This window comes from Mus caroli, chromosome 1 (genome assembly GCF_900094665.2).
Source record: "Mus caroli chromosome 1, CAROLI_EIJ_v1.1, whole genome shotgun sequence".
Classification (NCBI taxonomy): domain Eukaryota; kingdom Metazoa; phylum Chordata; class Mammalia; order Rodentia; family Muridae; genus Mus; species Mus caroli.
Genome location: NC_034570.1, coordinates 73,037,341 through 73,054,247, shown reverse-complemented (window position 1 = coordinate 73,054,247; position 16,907 = coordinate 73,037,341). Strand labels below are relative to the sequence as shown.

The 16,907-nt window shown below is 44.9% G+C and overlaps 1 protein-coding gene across 1 annotated transcript in view; it reads left to right on the top strand.

Moving 5' to 3' along the window:
• Positions 1–16,907, top strand: part of Wdfy1 (WD repeat and FYVE domain containing 1) — a 49,548-nt gene that overhangs the window by 28,155 nt on the left and 4,486 nt on the right. Inside the window, exons 4-8 of the mRNA XM_021169465.1 lie at positions 2,691–2,745; positions 5,698–5,848; positions 7,468–7,580; positions 9,790–9,916; positions 10,883–10,988. Coding sequence (XP_021025124.1) covers positions 2,691–2,745; positions 5,698–5,848; positions 7,468–7,580; positions 9,790–9,916; positions 10,883–10,988 — 552 coding nt within the window. The remainder of the gene's footprint in view (positions 1–2,690; positions 2,746–5,697; positions 5,849–7,467; positions 7,581–9,789; positions 9,917–10,882; positions 10,989–16,907) is intronic.

The window sequence follows — 16,907 nt, the reverse complement described above, 5'->3', positions numbered from 1 at the left end:
CCTCTCTCTCTCTCTCTCTCTCTCTCTCTCTCTCTCTCTCTCTCCTTGCTTGTAATTGTCTACAATATCTATGAAGCTATTAATTACCAGGTTCAGGTCATTTTCTCATTTTCATAGGAATGCATTAATCTGTGGCCGTCACTCTGAATGTGCCTAATCCTGTCAAACAGATACTTTACGCTTGTCCTTTCTTCTAAGAGTTTTGTTTGAGTTGGTGGAGGGTATTTTAGCTGGGTGACACTGAATGATAGAGGAAGGACCCAGGAACTCCTGAGACATGGATATCGGCCAGGTCATGCAAGGCCTGTGGGTAAAGTTTTACATCTTATTATAAATGTAGTGAGAAGCTGTTGAGAGGTTTTAGACAGGCAAATGCTGTGTATGATGTATTTCACAACCCCTTCTACCTCTTTCGGATAGGATTTTCCTACATTGCTCAGGCTGACCCTAGAGCCTACTGTGCAGCCCCCATTGGCCTCAAGTCTGTGATTCTCCACCTCATCCCCTAGAGTGACAGGATTATAGGTGCCTCCTGTATCCTTGTGTCTAGCTGTGTTCCTAAAGGAATAGCTCTTTGGAGATTCGTTTGGAGAGCAACAAAAATGGAAGGGAAGTTAGGTTACTATAGCAACCAGGAGTCTGGACTCAAGGACAGTGACATTAGAAGTGAACTGAGTGGAGTGCTTAACATACCTCCTAGCTGGGTGGTGGTGGCGCACACCTTTAATCCCAGCACTTGGCAGGCAGAGACAGGCGGATTTCTGAGTTCGAGGCCAGCCTGGTCTACAAAATGAGTTCCAGGACAGCCAGGGCTACACAGAGAAACCCTGTCTCGAAAAACCAAAAAAACAAACAAACAAAAAAAACCCAAAACCCATACCTCCTGGCATTTTGTTATAGGCTGAGTTTGAGAGGATCAAGGAGATGTCAGGTGACACCAGATTTGGTGCTTGATGCCATTTGCAGAGGAGGGGAAGGCCCGGGGCAGTCACTGGGGAAGGGAGTGAGGAGGAAAAGCTGAGCTCAAGCTGTAATTAGAAGACTGCCTGTGTTTATATATAAACTGATGTAAGGGCAGGTAATCTTAAAAAGCTAGAAAGGAGGTCAAGATAGGCAAAGGGGAAAGATAGGGCCTAGGTACAAAGACACAAAGGTCATGAGAGAAGAAAAGGGACTGAGGTGACAGAGGGGTGGCGAAACGGTGGAGCAGGGAGAACCATCAGACCAGTGTGTTGGAAAATGTCCTAACGATTATCTAGTATTTTACACATTAATTTCAATACAGCCAAGTAAATACATAAGGCAGCCAGCAGAGATAGTAGGGAGCATACTGTCCCTGCAGACAGAGCACGGCAGTGATAGGAGAGGGACCATGATGGGAAAACCTGTCGGTGGTTATGGTTAGTGCAGGGAGAGGTGGGGGGGTTGAGGGGGTGGGCACCATGAAGGGAAAGCCTGTCAGACATGAGAAAAGGGTTTTACTGAGAAGGGACAAAGAGTCGTGTGTAGGTTAAAGAGCTACATTGTTGTTTTGTTGATTTGTCTTTTAATGTAAAGATGCCTTGATTATGTCTAAGGACTAAGAAAAAAGGAAAGTTATAGGCTGCTGCCCCGGCATTCATACAGCATTGGCAGGGGCCAGGACTGCTCTGCACACACAGAGTAGCAATTAGTAGCAAAGCTCTGCCTGTCTTTTTCCAAAGCCTTTCTAGGGATGTCATGATGCAGCACGCGCTCCTCTGAAATAAGAAGCCCTCAAGTGTGAGCTGCAGGCCCCTTCTCCAGGTGGCCGTCTCCCAACATCCTCTGAGGGATTCTTGGAGTCCTGCTTTTGGTTGAAGGGCAGGCTGCTGCTGTTACTGCACATGGAAAGCTGTGACTGCAGCACAAAGGGACGCTACAGATCTTATCCTGTTGTAGTCAGCAGTCGATCCCCAGGTGGGCCCGCCACCTTGTCTAGGTTCTCATTTACAGTGCTGATGAACTTTGGTTCCCAGCAAAGCCAGATGGAGGACAGGAATTCTGTCTGTCTGTCTTTCTTTTGGTGTGTTTTTCTCACTCTTGGTCAGTCTACAGTTTATAATGTCTGCGTTTCATAGTGCCTTAACAATTTAACATCGATCAGTAGGATTCTTAGTGCATACTCTCTTGACTCTCATTTATTCTTTGCATTACAGAAGTGTTTGCTTTTTTCCCCTCCTAGTTATTTGGAGAATCAGACTCTCAAAGGACCCTCCACAGTCGTGGTTTAGAGGGTATATTTATGCACACAACATGCATATTTTCCTCATTAAATTGCAGAGCCATTTCCATGTTTATTCTGGAAGTCATCAACTGTTGCTAACAAGTCTTTACTGTTTTGCTCCTTACGCATTGTCTTGAGAGGCTTATTAATTATTTTTATGGAGCCGAAGCAGCGAACTGAACAAGCTTTTGCAGGTAGAGCGTGTGGCTGGCTTGTGGAGGAAGCACTGGACTCGGGTCTGAACTGGCCAGCCAGTTTCTTTGTAGGATTCCAGCTTAAAGGAAAGGGGGGCCTAGGACAGGTTTGCCGGGTGGAGCAATTTCCACCCCTCTGTAGCTCATCCTGAGTGCTGTGCCACTTTGGACCTTGCTTCATTTTTCAAGTTGAGCTCCTGTCGTTTTAAGAACTGTAACTTGTCTTTTTTATTGCGTATGCTTGCTTTTAGGAATTTCACGTTTCTGAAGATTTTAATAAAATGAATTTTATCAAGACCTATCCAGGTAATGACACACACTTTGGCACGTGTACACATTTAGATACACACACACACAAAGCTAGAATGTCCTCTCCTATGATATAAGGTAGGTTTCCATGTTAACATTTCCATGTTAAGGCACTAGTTATATGAGAGAATATAATAAATTATTTACCATCCTTTCCTGCTTCCTGACTTTTAAATTTTTGTATATTGGGTTACAGTGCAAGATTTAATTTCACCATTCTTTCTATTTGGAGGAAGATATGCACTGTTTCCAGGTTTTGATTAACATACAGCACAGTATACATGTGTGTGTTTGTGTGTACATGCATGTGTCTGTGAGTGCAATTAATAGTTAGGTGTATAAATGTGTGTGCTCTTGACTGTGACAATGACTCAAGATGTTTACTTTGGATGACTTCTACTTAAGGTAAATTCCTGCAAGCAGCACAACCAGGTCACTCACTAAGCTGTTATTTTAATGCTACAGAATTGGTTTTGCAAACTCTTGCCAAGCAAGAGTGCAGCTCCCTGGGGAGCCCTCTTGCTAGACCTTCGCAGCACTGCTGCCTTAGTATTTGGTACCAGATCGGCAGAAAAGTTAACAGTTTTAAAAATGGCCTGAGCTTTACTTAGTGTTGGTCATTTGTTTTCCGTGAATGTCCATTCGCGATGTGTGCCTCTGTTCCCAGGGAATTGCAGTGTGTTGTAACTGAGTTAAAAAGGTGTCCTTTGGAACATCTGTGACATACACATTTTATAAAATATGTTTTTAAGTTGTCAGAGTTCTCTCTGTGCTGTAAGTTTTGTGGTGGTTTTGTTTGCATTTCATTGGTAACTCAAAAACTATGTGGAAGGCTGACTAGGGTTTGCCCCGTTTTTAATTTTACCCCAAGGGAGAGTTTAGAGACTGTTGGTGAGGCAGGGTAAGCATTAGTGAGCTTCACCGTCCTGTCCTAAAGAAAACACTGACAAACTTCAACAGCAGAAAGGATCTGAGCCTGTAAACAACACAGCTCTTCCTGAGATTCAGTCTGAGGTCCTGACCGTGAGCTGAGAGACTCACGCCTTGTCCAGTTTGACAGCCACGGATTTAGTGGGGAAAAGTGGGGTCAGTGAGATCAAACTCATCCTTTACTTAAACTTTATTCTATGAATAAAAGCCACGTCTCTCAGCTTTTGTATCTGAAATTAATAAGCACCTTGTGTATATGGAAATTAGAAATACCATTAAATCAGAAAAAAGTGAAACAAAAGCCACTCAGACCACAGCAGTTGCTCAGACACCCAGTCACCAACCAGGGGTCAGGTAGCTGGAGCCCAGAGCTGAGAGCTGGAGCCCCCGAAGTTTTGGGGTCCTCAGGAGCATGTGGTTTGTGTGCATGACAGTAACACTGCCTGCCTGTGTGCCTCAGGTCTTCTGAAGCCGCTCACACGGCTGGGGCAAAGGTCTCCTCTTCTCTTTCTCACCTCTGACTACACTCACTAGCTAGAGCATTTATTAGACACCAGCTGTCTGTAAAGCTTTGTGCCAGATGAAGCCATCATTCCACAGCCTGGAGTGGCCTGCAGTCAGCCAGAAACATTTCAGAGACTGAGTTATAGAAAGCTTCCTCCAGCTGGGCGTGGTGGCGCTCGCCTTTAACCCCAGCACTTGGGAGGCAGAGGCAGGAAGATTTCTGAGTTCGAGGCCAGCCTGGTCTACAGAGTGAGTTCCAGGATAGCCAGGGCTACACAGAGAAACCCTGTCTCGAAAAAAAAAAAAACAAAAAAAAAAAAAAAAAAAAAAAAAAAAAAAAAAAAAAAAAAAAAAAAAAAAAGAAAAGCTTCCTCCTTTCTCAGCCACTGCATCAAAGAACTTCACAGATGATCTGTCTCTATAAATAATAGTAAAAAGCTACACAAAAATAAAAAGAAACCTATTTGACAATGATTTGTTTAAAAATGGGTATATCTTTTATTAGATAAGTACAAAAGATATACAGGTAGGTATACAAGTTACCTTTCTGGTTGCAGTGCCCAAAGACCTAACAAAAGACAAATTAAGAGAGAAAAGGTTTATGTTATAAAGTTTGAGGGTCATACACTGCAGTCATCAACAGCTACAATGTACCTTTGCTGTCCTGAGAAAACCCCATAACTGTCCGTATAGACTGAATAGTATTAAGATTGTCAGAACAAAAATTAAAATGCTCCTTTGACCACAGTTATGCTGCATATTCTCCCTTGAAGATGGAATGGGTTCTGTCTAATTAGGAACTTGTCACAATTCCTTTCATAGAGCACTTCACAAGAGATGGTTTTCCCACTTCTATCATGTTTGATGTTCCAAATAGATTTTAAGAACTAGTTGAGTACATATTACTTTTAGCTTCAGAAGATATCATGTATATTTAAGAGGCATTTAACTATTATAAATTATTTTTATGACTTAAAAAAAAGTCAAAAAGGGCTAGTGAGATGGTTTTGCGGGTAGGAGCACTGACTGCTCTTCTGAAGGTCCTGAGTTCAAATCCCAGCAACCACATAGTGGCTAACAACCACCCATAATGACATCTGATGCCCTGGTGGAGACAGATACAGTGTACTTATGTGTAATAATAAATAAATCTTTATTTTAAAAAAAGTCAAAAAATAAAATGTTTCTTTGAATTTAGTAAGGCAGACAGATAATTTTTTTAAAATTTATTTCTCTTCTGTTACTGGAATACTGGAATCTTTCTTAAGCACTGGTGGTTCCTCAGTGGCTCCTGGCTTCTGACAGTCTTCCATTTGGGGTGGTCTGGGGCTTTGGGAAGAGCCTGTGCCAGTGCCCAGTGCGTGGGGGAGTGAAGAGAGGCAGACTGTCTGGAACCTTCCTGGGACCATGCCTGTACAGCCCCTTTTACGCTGTGGAAGCTGAGCCCCAGCTCTCTCAGTGAGGAGAGGTCCTCCTGTCTTGAGGGGCACTGACCCTCCCTCTGTCTCCCTGCAGCCCACCAGAACCGCGTGTCTGCTATCATCTTCAGCCTGGCTGCCGAGTGGGTGATCAGCACTGGCCACGACAAGTGTGTGAGCTGGATGTGCACGCGCAGCGGGAATATGCTTGGCCGCCACTTCTTCTCGTCGTGGGCTTCCTGCTTGCAGTATCCTTCAGAGTGCCCGACCCCTCCTCCCGATTGTTAGCTGCTCTGAAGACAGAATGACCCCTGTGGATTTATCCTAAAACCCAAGAACCTCTGTGTCTCCTTTTCTTTGGTATAGAGTGTATCTGTGAAAAATAATGTATTTTCTGTGAGAGCTGTTAATTATTTTTATACAAAGTTGTAGAGCCAGGCTAATGCCTGCCCTTCATTCCTTTCATTGCAAAATGAAAGACTGTGCCTCACCCTGTGCTTCACAAGTGGGCTGCCAGGAGTGGCATACAAAACTTCCTTTCATGCTTTTTTTTTTCTTTTAAGGTGACAGAGGGCTTTAATTCTTACAGTACTCTCACAGGTACCTCAAGATCCCAGACGATAACAACCCCTGTTTTCACATCCCAACTTTACCCATAGTGCACCTCTGCTCCAGATGACCTCTGGTTGCTGTGTGCACCAGTGCTGACAGGAGATGCACTGACCGGAGGTGATCAACAGCAGACAGCACCCTGGATAGTTCGCTCTTACAGTTGAATGGAAGAGCAAAATTCCTTTTCTTTTTGCCCCACCAAAAGTTTTCATTTAAAACATTTGTTATAAGCCAACAAGATGGCTCAGTGGAGCTGGTCTTTATTGCCCCAAGCCTGATAACTCAAGTTTGATCCCTGGGTCCAACATGGAAGAGAACCGACTTTTGAATGTAGTCCTCTGACCTCTACACTTGGTTCATGGATGGTACCATGGTGCACCTCTTGCACAAACAAATGTAAAATTACTTAATTTTTGTTACAAATGAATGTGCAACATGAGATAATTAAGATAAAAATTTAAAATATACTGTACAGTTTAGGCTCAAGGAAGAAGTGCTCATATATTAATTATATCATATTATATTATATTCTAAGTGAGCTTTTCTGTCACGTATAAACCTTCTCATAATAGCTTTGCAGAACACGGCTCGAAGTCACAACCATGGCCTGGCTTATAGTTCTCCTGACCTCTGCCTCCTGAACACTAGCCGTCACTCTTGTTTTCTATACAGTGCTGGTGTTCTACAAGTGTCTTGGTTACAGAGTGAGCAAGGAATGAATCGCTACCGGTAATTAATATGCTTCAAGCTGGCTGCTACAACAGATAGCTGATGTCGCATTATGGAACTGTAAAGTAAGCCATTGTCGTCATTTAAAGTTGGATTATCCCTAGGCAAAAAGGAAGATAAGTCCATGTCCTGAAGTTGCTGTCAGTCTGACATCATTTGTATAGATATTTCATAAAACAATATCACGATGAGTGTGTGTGTGTGTGTGTGTACGCACACACTGTCTTCACTATTTAACAATTTTAATGGATTCTTACAACTCGACTGTAACTGCCTGTGTGTCTTCTCCACCGGCTCACATGACGTTTATTGCTGGTTCCTGTGGTCCTGCTCTCGATGTACCAGCTGTTGGATACTAGCTTTCCATAAGATCTTTTGCTTAGTTTTTCTTCCAGTGTCTGCCTATCACCTATTGTCTTTGCTCATTGCCTGTCACCGTGTGACTCCAGATCTGTGGCTGGCGTGGCTTGCTCTGTGCGAGTGTGTTGAAATGGGTCCATTACCTTTCCTTGACTGCTCTCCACAGGTATGATCTGGACACTCAGCACGCCTTTGTTGGCGATTACTCGGGACAGATCACCCTGCTGAAGCTGGAGCAGAACACTTGTTCAGTTATCACGACCCTCAAGGGACATGAAGGTGGGCTCAGGTCACCAGCTTTTCAACTAGTTCAGGCATCCAAATTCAGTCCTCAGCTCTGTGGTTTGGGGAGTGGTCCACTCCTTGAGAACTGCCATATTTCAGTTTGAGTTCCGTGTGTTGGGATTGAAAAGAAAGCTGAGGGTCAGGTGTGAGGTCTGTTTGATACATCAGAAATCCTGTCTAAATTGTTCAAATGGATGCTTTGTATTGCTTACCGTGTTTACTTATTGGTTGGTTGGTTTTTAAGGCAGGTCTGATGATAACCCAGGCTAACCTGAAAGTTCATGTGCAGCTCAGGCTGGCCTCAGTTCATAATAATCCTCCATCAGCCTAAGTGCTGGAATTACAGTTGGGGGCCACCATACCCAATAACCTTTAAAATTACTGTTTCCATAAGAACTTTTTTGGGAAGTGTGTGCAGTACTGGATCCCAGGCCTGGTTCATGCCAAGTAAGAACTCTACCTCTAACTTATGCCCCCATCCCCAGACCATTTCTTTTAAACAGACCTTTGGAAGAATTCTCATTATTGCTGTTCTGCTTCTGTTAGTTTCTGGAGTGGTACCATTAGAGAAACTCCATGGGGTGGTCAGCCTGGCACTTGGTCAGTGTACTCTGAATCAGGACTAGGTTCGCTCATTGTATGCAGGCAGGTCTCTAGAGCGGAATGTAAAATTCCTGGTGGCGGAGTTGTGTAAACTTTTATGTACATGTGGGCGATAAGTTCATTTCACTGAGCTGAAATGCAGTATGGACTTTATAGAGGTTGTTGGATCTCATTTCTGTTGAGTCACAGATTGGAAGTCTGGGGTCCTGTAGTTTAGACTGAAGAGCTGAGGACTTGTTGAGAGGATTGATGTGGCTCTGTTTCAGAAGGTACTTGTACTTAGTACCTTGTGCTTAGGCTTCCAAGGGCAGCAAGTTGGGCATCTCCCACACTTCAGCTAAACCGTTTAGATGTACTAGACTGTCCAAGATCAGGGACTCTGGGGGAGGTGAAAGGGAAACGAACGTGGAAACTCTGTGGCAGAGAAGCAAAGCTCCCGAGCAGCCCCTCCCAAGCACGGCAGATTCTCTCGTGACCTCGGAACCTTTCAGGGTCTCAGAGCTTCTGAGGGCAGAGCGGGCGCTAAGACTCCTTAGTGGTTTTCCAGGTCAGCATGTTTCTCTGTGGTTTAGGCCGCTGACTGACACATGAGGGCCATTGGACTCAACAGAATTCACGGGGAAAAAATGGGGCCACTGTGCTCACTTTGCCAACCTCCTTTCGTTTTGTCCTTGGCGTTTATTCTGCTTTGAGAAAGCTTATGTGAGAAACTGGCTTTTCTTCCTTTCTTGTGCACGTGACTTCTTCACTTTCTGTATACCTCCAGGAGAATTATTAGCCTGTGCCACTGGCTCAGGATTAGTTTGTTAGCAGCTGGTGCCTAGATCAGTAGTAACCACTGAAGACACCCTCCCTGCAAGAGAAATCTCTCCATAGGAAAGATTTCCCCAAGGGCATCCAATTTGATAAGTTAGCAGTGTATGAAATGTAAGGGCTGAGTCAGTCTGTCTTGCTTCCTTTCTTCCTTTCTTTCCTTTCCTTTCCTTTCCTTTCCTTTCCTTTCCTTTCCTTTCCTTTCCTTTCCTTTCCTTTCCTTTCCTTTTTCCTTCCTTCTTCCCTCCCCTCCCTCTCTCCCTCTCTCCCTCTCCTCCTCTCTCCCTCTCTCCCTCTCTCCCTCTTTGGTCAAACTTCTTTGGCATATTTACGTAGTAAACTTACTTTTTTTTTCCACTAATTTTCATTCTAGAGTAAATGTCTGTAGATTCTCATGGGTCAGGGTGACCTAGATTTGTATCTTGTATTAAATGTGCATGACAAGCTGTGCATATTTATTCATGACATTTTGGGTTTTTTTTTTCTCTTAAGTTTTGTGAACTGATGTTTTATATCTAGCTACTTTATAGATTATTGGTACAGAACAAGGAAAAACTTTAAAGGCCTTCGTATTGAGAGCTATATGGCTCAGAAATTCTCAACTTCCAAGTTTGGATAATGGATTTACAGTGTTTTCTCCATGACTCGTGAGATCGTGGTTTGAATGACCCTTTGTTTGCCCAAATAGATGTTTTACTCCAAGCCTCAGATGATGGTTGGGCTTCCCACAGTCAAGCCTGTGAGTCCTGATACTGAGTTCTGTTTGACCCCTCTCTCACATCCCTAGGTAGCATCGCCTGCCTTTGGTGGGACCCTATCCAACGGTTACTCTTCTCAGGAGCATCCGACAACAGCGTCATCATGTGGGACATCGGGGGACGGAAAGGCCGGACACTCCTCCTTCAAGGCCACCAGTATGTCACCATTTGGGGTGGGGATCAGAGGCAGGAGGGGAGGGTACTCTGTCCTGTCATGTAAGACAACAGCAGCCTGATTGGGCCGAATTCACTTTAACTGCTTCTGTCAATCCTGAGTAAAAAGAAAGTGGAGTGTACGGTGTTCTCCCTTCTCAGTCTCCTCACCACTCTTCTCTCCCAGTGAGTGGCTGCATGGAGTGGGGACTGAACTTGAAAACTTTGACCATGGCAGATTGTGTGTACTAAAAGTACTGGAGGCATGAGCAGTTTATTAAACCCTAAGATGTATGTCATCAAAAAGTAAAGTGTATATCAGCAGCCATAGTCACTTGAACTCTGACATTGTAATACTTAGGGCGTGCCTTCTAGCATTCTAAAGGCAGCACCTCCTTTACCCCCTCACCCCATTTTTCTTTCTTCCTTGTTGCTGGTCAGACCATGGCTGTTTACTGTAATTAGAATCCAGTTGAAATTTAGCCAGGAAAAAAACTAGATGCCAAAGTTAACCGGTCAGGAGATGACTTGCCTGGCATCTGGGTCTAAGAGCCTTCAGGAAGAGGGCAGAGTCCTCCTACCCATGTGTGCACATGCGGCACCTGTGGCTGTGTGTGCAGATGGCTGCTCATGGTCCTCGTGATCTGACACCTTCTTCATATGAACTGAGTTTCAGTAAGAGTGACTTTCCATTTTGGTTTTGAATAAGGAAATAGATTATGGTGATGGACACACAGATCTGTAGTCCAGTAATCTCCAACATGTTTAGTGCCAGATCCAAAAGGAGTGGCCATGGATAATGTGTTAAAGCATGCTGGGTGAGGCTCGTCGCACAGTCCTCCTTACTACACCAAATACATAGTGATAAAGCAACAGCCAATAATAGAAAGAAGGCAGAATGCTGAGCTCCGGGGGTGAGCTTCCGGTTTTTCTATGTTGACATATGACTTGGGTACCACTTATTTGCAGTGACAGAGTGCAGTCACTGTGCTACCTGCAGCTCACAAGGCAGCTCGTCTCCTGCTCAGCAGATGGTGGCATTGCAGTGTGGAACATGGATGTTAGCAGAGAAGAGGTAAGAAGCAAGAGCTTGGTAGGCAGGCAGGAGGGTGGGCGGTTTCAGAGGAGAGCCCACTTTGGCTTTTCAGTTTTCTACCTTGCAGGCTGGAAGGTGGCTGAGAGGTGAGCATACCCTGGCTTTCCACTGCTCCACCTGGGGATTATTGCCTAACAAAGTTCAGCCTGTCTTTTAAACTTTTAAAAATTAAATTCTTTTACTTGTATGTATACATGTATGTACACATACATGTAAATGTGATGTGTATATATTGCATTTGTGTATCTGTGCATGGGTGCAGGTTTCATGTGCATGTGAAGCCAGTGGTCAAACTGGGTGTCTTCTTCTCTTGCTCTCTATCTTGGTATTTGAGACACCAAGTCTGGTGCTCACTGATTTGACTGGACTGGTTGGCCAGCAAGCCCATGGGTTTACCTGTCTCCAGCTCTCCAGCCCTGGGATCACAGGCTTATACCACCATGTCTGGCTGTTTGTGTGAGCGCTTGCTGACTCAGCCTTCTCTGCCGTGCCGTATTCTGTCCTGGGGGAGAGTTTCCGGCATTGTTGAGCAGTCCGAACAGATGGGCAGCATTCAGGTTGAATATCAGCTTGGAGGACTCTTTGCAATCAGCAGCCTTCTAGCTTATCCATGAATTTGGACTCCTGGAGGCCTTCCAGACTATTCATTCAGGTTGCTCCAGAGCATTGCAGCTTGGAAGCCCTGAGAATGATGTCACAGGGCATACATAGTGAGGCAGTTGTCGTCCTGGGGAAAACGCACCTCTGTTCTCTGCCTCGGACCAGCCTCAGTCAGGCCCCCCTCAATCCTCAGGAGAAAATCTCGGTTACAGATGGGCAAGGAGTTGGCGACGAAATGGGTGACAAACAAATAGGAACACGCTGTAATTTTTCTCAAAGTGAGCACCAGTCTTATCAGTGACTTTTACACAAAACAGAGGAATGCATGCAAAAAGCTAACAATTGGGGTAAAAATTACTGTGAACAACTGGGATCAAAAGCAGCCCCACCTAATATCGGCTTAATCTTAGAAGCCAGGGGCAGGGGCTTCACGCCCTTGTCTTAGTTCCAATTCTAGTCTATTGTATAGTCCACCTTCCCCCTAGGCCATTGTAAATTCCTGTGTATGGAATTGACTCAGCTATCTATAGTTCTAAGTATTTACTCTAGTTCCTTCTTAGACCACAACCTTCCTTCTTCCTAGATAACGGTAAATTCTTGCATATGAGAGTAGCTTACCCTAAGATTTCTAACTCTTATCCATTGAAATACTGTAAGAAAGCAAGCAAGACCCTCCACATTATCGCTGGAACAAATTGGGAGCACTCATGCTTTGGGAATGCCAAGGTTCCAGGAGACTAAGATTCCGTGAACTTTTTGCCTTGGGACTGCGTCCAGGTTTTGGGGGCCTGTCACCCATGTCACTACTGGAGTGAATGTAGCAGTTCTCTGCTTTTATTTTGCATTGTGCTGTCTTCCACTACGTCCAAACTGATACATTTTTCTTTAAGGCAATCTGATTTTTAGATTTCTTTGAGCCCCTAACTACTGTGGATAAGTCTAGATAAGTGTTTTAATCTCTGAATATCTATTTCCTTTTCTATAAAGTGAAATCATTGCTTGAGACGATGTCTAAGGTACCTTCATTTTTTTAGAGTCTGATCATCTGCTCATTTGAGTGACACCACTGTGACTCTGCTTGACCTTGTCACCATGAGGTTCTTCAATTATTCATCCCATGCAAATTTCTGAAAATAGATCTGGTAGAGGGGTGTGCACATCCTTAGGCTTTTTATAGCTGTCATCAGATGGTTTCCAGGCAGGATCTCCTGCTCATCTCTGCTGGCACCTGTGAGGTCTGACTTTGCTCAGTGACATCGATGGCTCGTAATGGTGATAGAAGAAGTGGATCTAAAGAAGGAAGATGGAGGATGGTAAAGACAGGTTCACTCCAGAAGCATTATCAGGCACATACAGGATGGCCGTACTGCCTGACAGCTTAGGGGAAAACACATGGTAAATGTTGGGTCTTACCTACAAGAAATTTGCCATCCTGTAAAGAAACGAGACTGCTTTATAACTGATAAAATGTGCTGCCTGTCAGAAGTATTACTAAGTGCCAGGTTTCCTGCCAGCTTTGTGTGGCAAGCCAAACAGGAAACTCTGGTTGCATGGCTGCTGATTAACTTCTAGTTTTGTACATTCTAAAAATCTTTTGGTAAGGCTTGGAGTGGTGTGTTGCACCACATACTTCATACCAGCTCTGCATTGCTGCATGATAGGGCTTTCCTTGCAGAGGCCTGCTAGGACTGTGTTCTGTCTTCCCCAGCCTCCAGCTCTACACACCAGGAATGGCTGGTGTGCAATCTGTTTCTTGGATCCATCCTTCCTGCCTTCCTCTGAGAGAACAGAGATGCAAAAGGGAAGGTGTACTTCCTGCATAGCCAGGCACAGCTGTGGGAGTCTTTTGGGTTTAACTACTCTGCCTTCACCCCACGTTTGTTGTCCTTTGTACATTCTTTTAGAAAATGCAGTCAGAAAGTTGGAGCATCACCCTTTCTTCAGATTACGTAACGCTGGACTGTAATTGTGCGTGTGGGAAAAGAAAAATACAGCCCTGTCTGTCAAGGTGCTTCCTGTGGGCAGAGACGACTTCCTGCTAGTCATCTCTCTAATGGAGCAGGGGGAAATTCTATCAAAAGAGGCATTATTTCTAGTAGATACTAATTTTTTCCTAGCTAGGGAAATGTAATACAAAGGTGAATAGTCTGTTGTCTGTGAGGTCTGATCCTGTCTGGGACCCAGTACAGTGTCCAGGTCTTCCTTAGCCAGCAGCCAGAGGATAAAGCATGGTTCTCCAGATCCACACTGCTCACCTGGAGTGTCTCTGGACTGTTTCCAGCCCACCGTGGCTATGAACTCCCTCCCACAATAGACCATATTTGCTTCCCTGACAGAGTATAATTAGGGCTGTTCCTTTTGGGAAATAAGTATGAATGAACAAGTAACCATAGTTACGGAGAATATTTAAGCAAGCAGACTTCAGAATGTAGAATACTGTACTTACCTATCAATACAGTGTAGATGAGTTAGCAGTTAGTGGCAGTAGTAAAGAGGGATTATTAATAATTCCCTCTGCTCAGATTAGATGGAACAGGATGCAGAAACGAGATAGAAGTCAGTGCTTTGTTAATATCCTCCTTTCTGGGCTGAGAATGTTGCTGAGTGGTAGAGCATTTGCCTGGTGTGGGCGGCCGGGCCCTGGTTCACCACCCCTCACTGTGCTGCTCTCTTTCTGAGGGCAGAGTCTCATGTAACCCACACCAGCCTGGGACCCTGTCTGTGGCCTGAGCAGGGCCTTGGCCTCCTGGTCTTCCTTGCCTTCACTGCCTGAGTGATGGAGCTATATAAGCATGCGCCACCTCCCTCTACTTCTGTAGCTCTGGGGATCAAACAAACCCAGGGCTTCCTCCATGGGGCAAACAGTCGGCAGCTGAGCTTTGTCCTCAGCTCTGCTCTGCTCTTCTCAGAGCAAACAGCCCCTGTTCTCCATGGACAACACTCACAAAACTAAACGGCTTGCACTAACCTAAGGCTTAACACCCGCTTCTGAGTAGTAACAAAATAAAATTACAGATTTTCTTGTTTTAAAATTTGTTCCAAAACATATGTCTATTTATGCACTGACTATTGTTTGCTATCTCAATGTACTAAAAACATATTTTTCCCTTCCCTTGTGCTCTTCTGCCCTCTAGATCAGCAAAGTAATATGCTGTCTTCTTAACCATGGTTTTCTGAAGCCAGAGCTCAGCTGTCACTTCCCAATCCTGAGTTTTGAGACCCCATGTCATAAAGGGGACTAGAGCCCTTTTTTCAGAGGCTATGGGAAGCATGGTGGACTATCAGGAGAGATAGACCAGCCTCTTGGATTTTCTGTGGTCTTCAGCTTCTCTCTGACTGTGGACAGTTGCTCCAGGCTGTAAGCCACAGTTCCTTTGCCTGAACAGTGGCAGTAGTGGTGTTCTGGGTCCCTTTGCTTGCTACACAGATTTGGTGAGTTTAAGCACATCAAGCACTGTGTGCTGCTGGGATTCACAGCGCCTTTGTACATCAGGCACTGTTGAGAACACTTACACATTAATATCCTCTTAGGTGTACAGCCTTACAGGGACTATACCAGATGAGGAAACGGGGGACGTGGGAAAGCTAGGGTTGGCACGTTTGGGATCTGACCAGAGTGGTTCTGATATTAGAAAGTAATGGAGAATTGCAACTGAGTGACTTGGAAGCACACAGGGATGTCTGGGAGCCCGTTGACAGGTTGCTTGACTGCTCTGTGAGGGCTGCCCAGGTAACTAAGCAGAGCTCTTCCAGGGCTGAACCTCTAAGGCCTCTGAGGATGGCATTTTAAGGAAAGGCCCAAACTGGACATGCCTCCCTCATGCCTGCACGCCACTGTTTAAGATTGAGGCTAGCCTGGTCTAGAGAGCGAGTTACAGAACAGCCAGGGCTACACAGAGAAACCCTGTCTTGAAAAGAGAGGGGGGAGGGAGAGAGATATACTTTTATCACTAGTAGCCAAATTGACAGTTAGTGGCTAAGGAGAATGACAGTTCTGCATGGTGTCTGTCTGTGAAATGAAGCGGGTTTCTGGAGCCTGTGAACAGTTAAAAGTCTCCCATCAAAGCTCTTTCCACACTCAGCCCTTCACTAAGGAAGCTGAACACTGACTTTCCTGTAGCGCTCACGTGCTTTTGTCCTGCTGTGACGGCTCTCAGGCACACGGGTCTCACTGGATTTGAAGATAGCTATGGTAATAAAGCTGACATTAACTGCACCCACAACTGCAGGACCTGCACGTGACTTCTACTAGACATAACACCTGCGTGTCTTCCCTGATCTTAAATGTCCACAGGCTGTGTCCCCAAACCTTATCTATACCACTACCACCTCTGTTGGTCATGTATACAGAAGTTCTCCCACGTCCGGGTGAGGATCTCACACAGGCACTCGTCTGTCCATTATTCTTGTCATCTCCTCTCATTCCCAGCATCCAGAGACCTTCCTACATCTCGGCTGCCTCCGGGTGTTTATGTGTGCCCTCCCCTTCCTAAAGGCTGTTGTATATAGAAACATCTTAGCGGCGTGTCTAAAATAAGAACTGGGGAGGTCCAAAGTTTTGAAGAAGTAGGAAGAAAGATGTAAAAGGCAACCTGACCGAGGTCACCTTTCCTAGGGTGTCACCGTCACTGCCTCTCTCCCAGCAGCTGACCTGGCTCAGGACCTGTGATGCCGTTACCCTCTCTTCTTGAAGTGTCTTTTTCTGGCATGGTAACGTTAGGATCAAGAAAATGAGTTTTTATTCTGTGATCTGGACTTACTTATAGAAAACAGTCATGACTACCATTCTTATTATGCCCCTGTACCATCAAGTGCTTAAACACTGTCTTAGAAGCAAGGATACTCCCCCCATCGCCCCCCCCCCCCAGTATCTTGTTTCAACAGAAATGCACTGAGAAGGGCCATGTGGCAGGGGGCAGTATATGAAGACGGCACACTCATTGGTCAGTGCGGGAGAAGAGAATAGCAACGCTCCCTGCTCAGTGGTAGGAGGAGTGGACCTGCTCCTGAGGCCTGGCAGAATAGGGGGAGGTGCAAGGCTGTCGGACACGATGCCCAAACAGAGCAAGATGTTTTTTTAGTTGCTCTGCCGTACGGTGGTCCAACGAACACCAGGAGGGAGTTCAGGTTAAACAAGAAATGGGTTTTGATTCAAGTGGAGATAGATTTCAGATAACTTTAGCATAAAAAGAGAAATAATATATATTAATGATTCTAATTATTCTCTTATTTGTAGGTTACCAATTGTACGACCCAATAAGCACTACTTAAATGGTCACAGTTAAGTGAAAACACAAG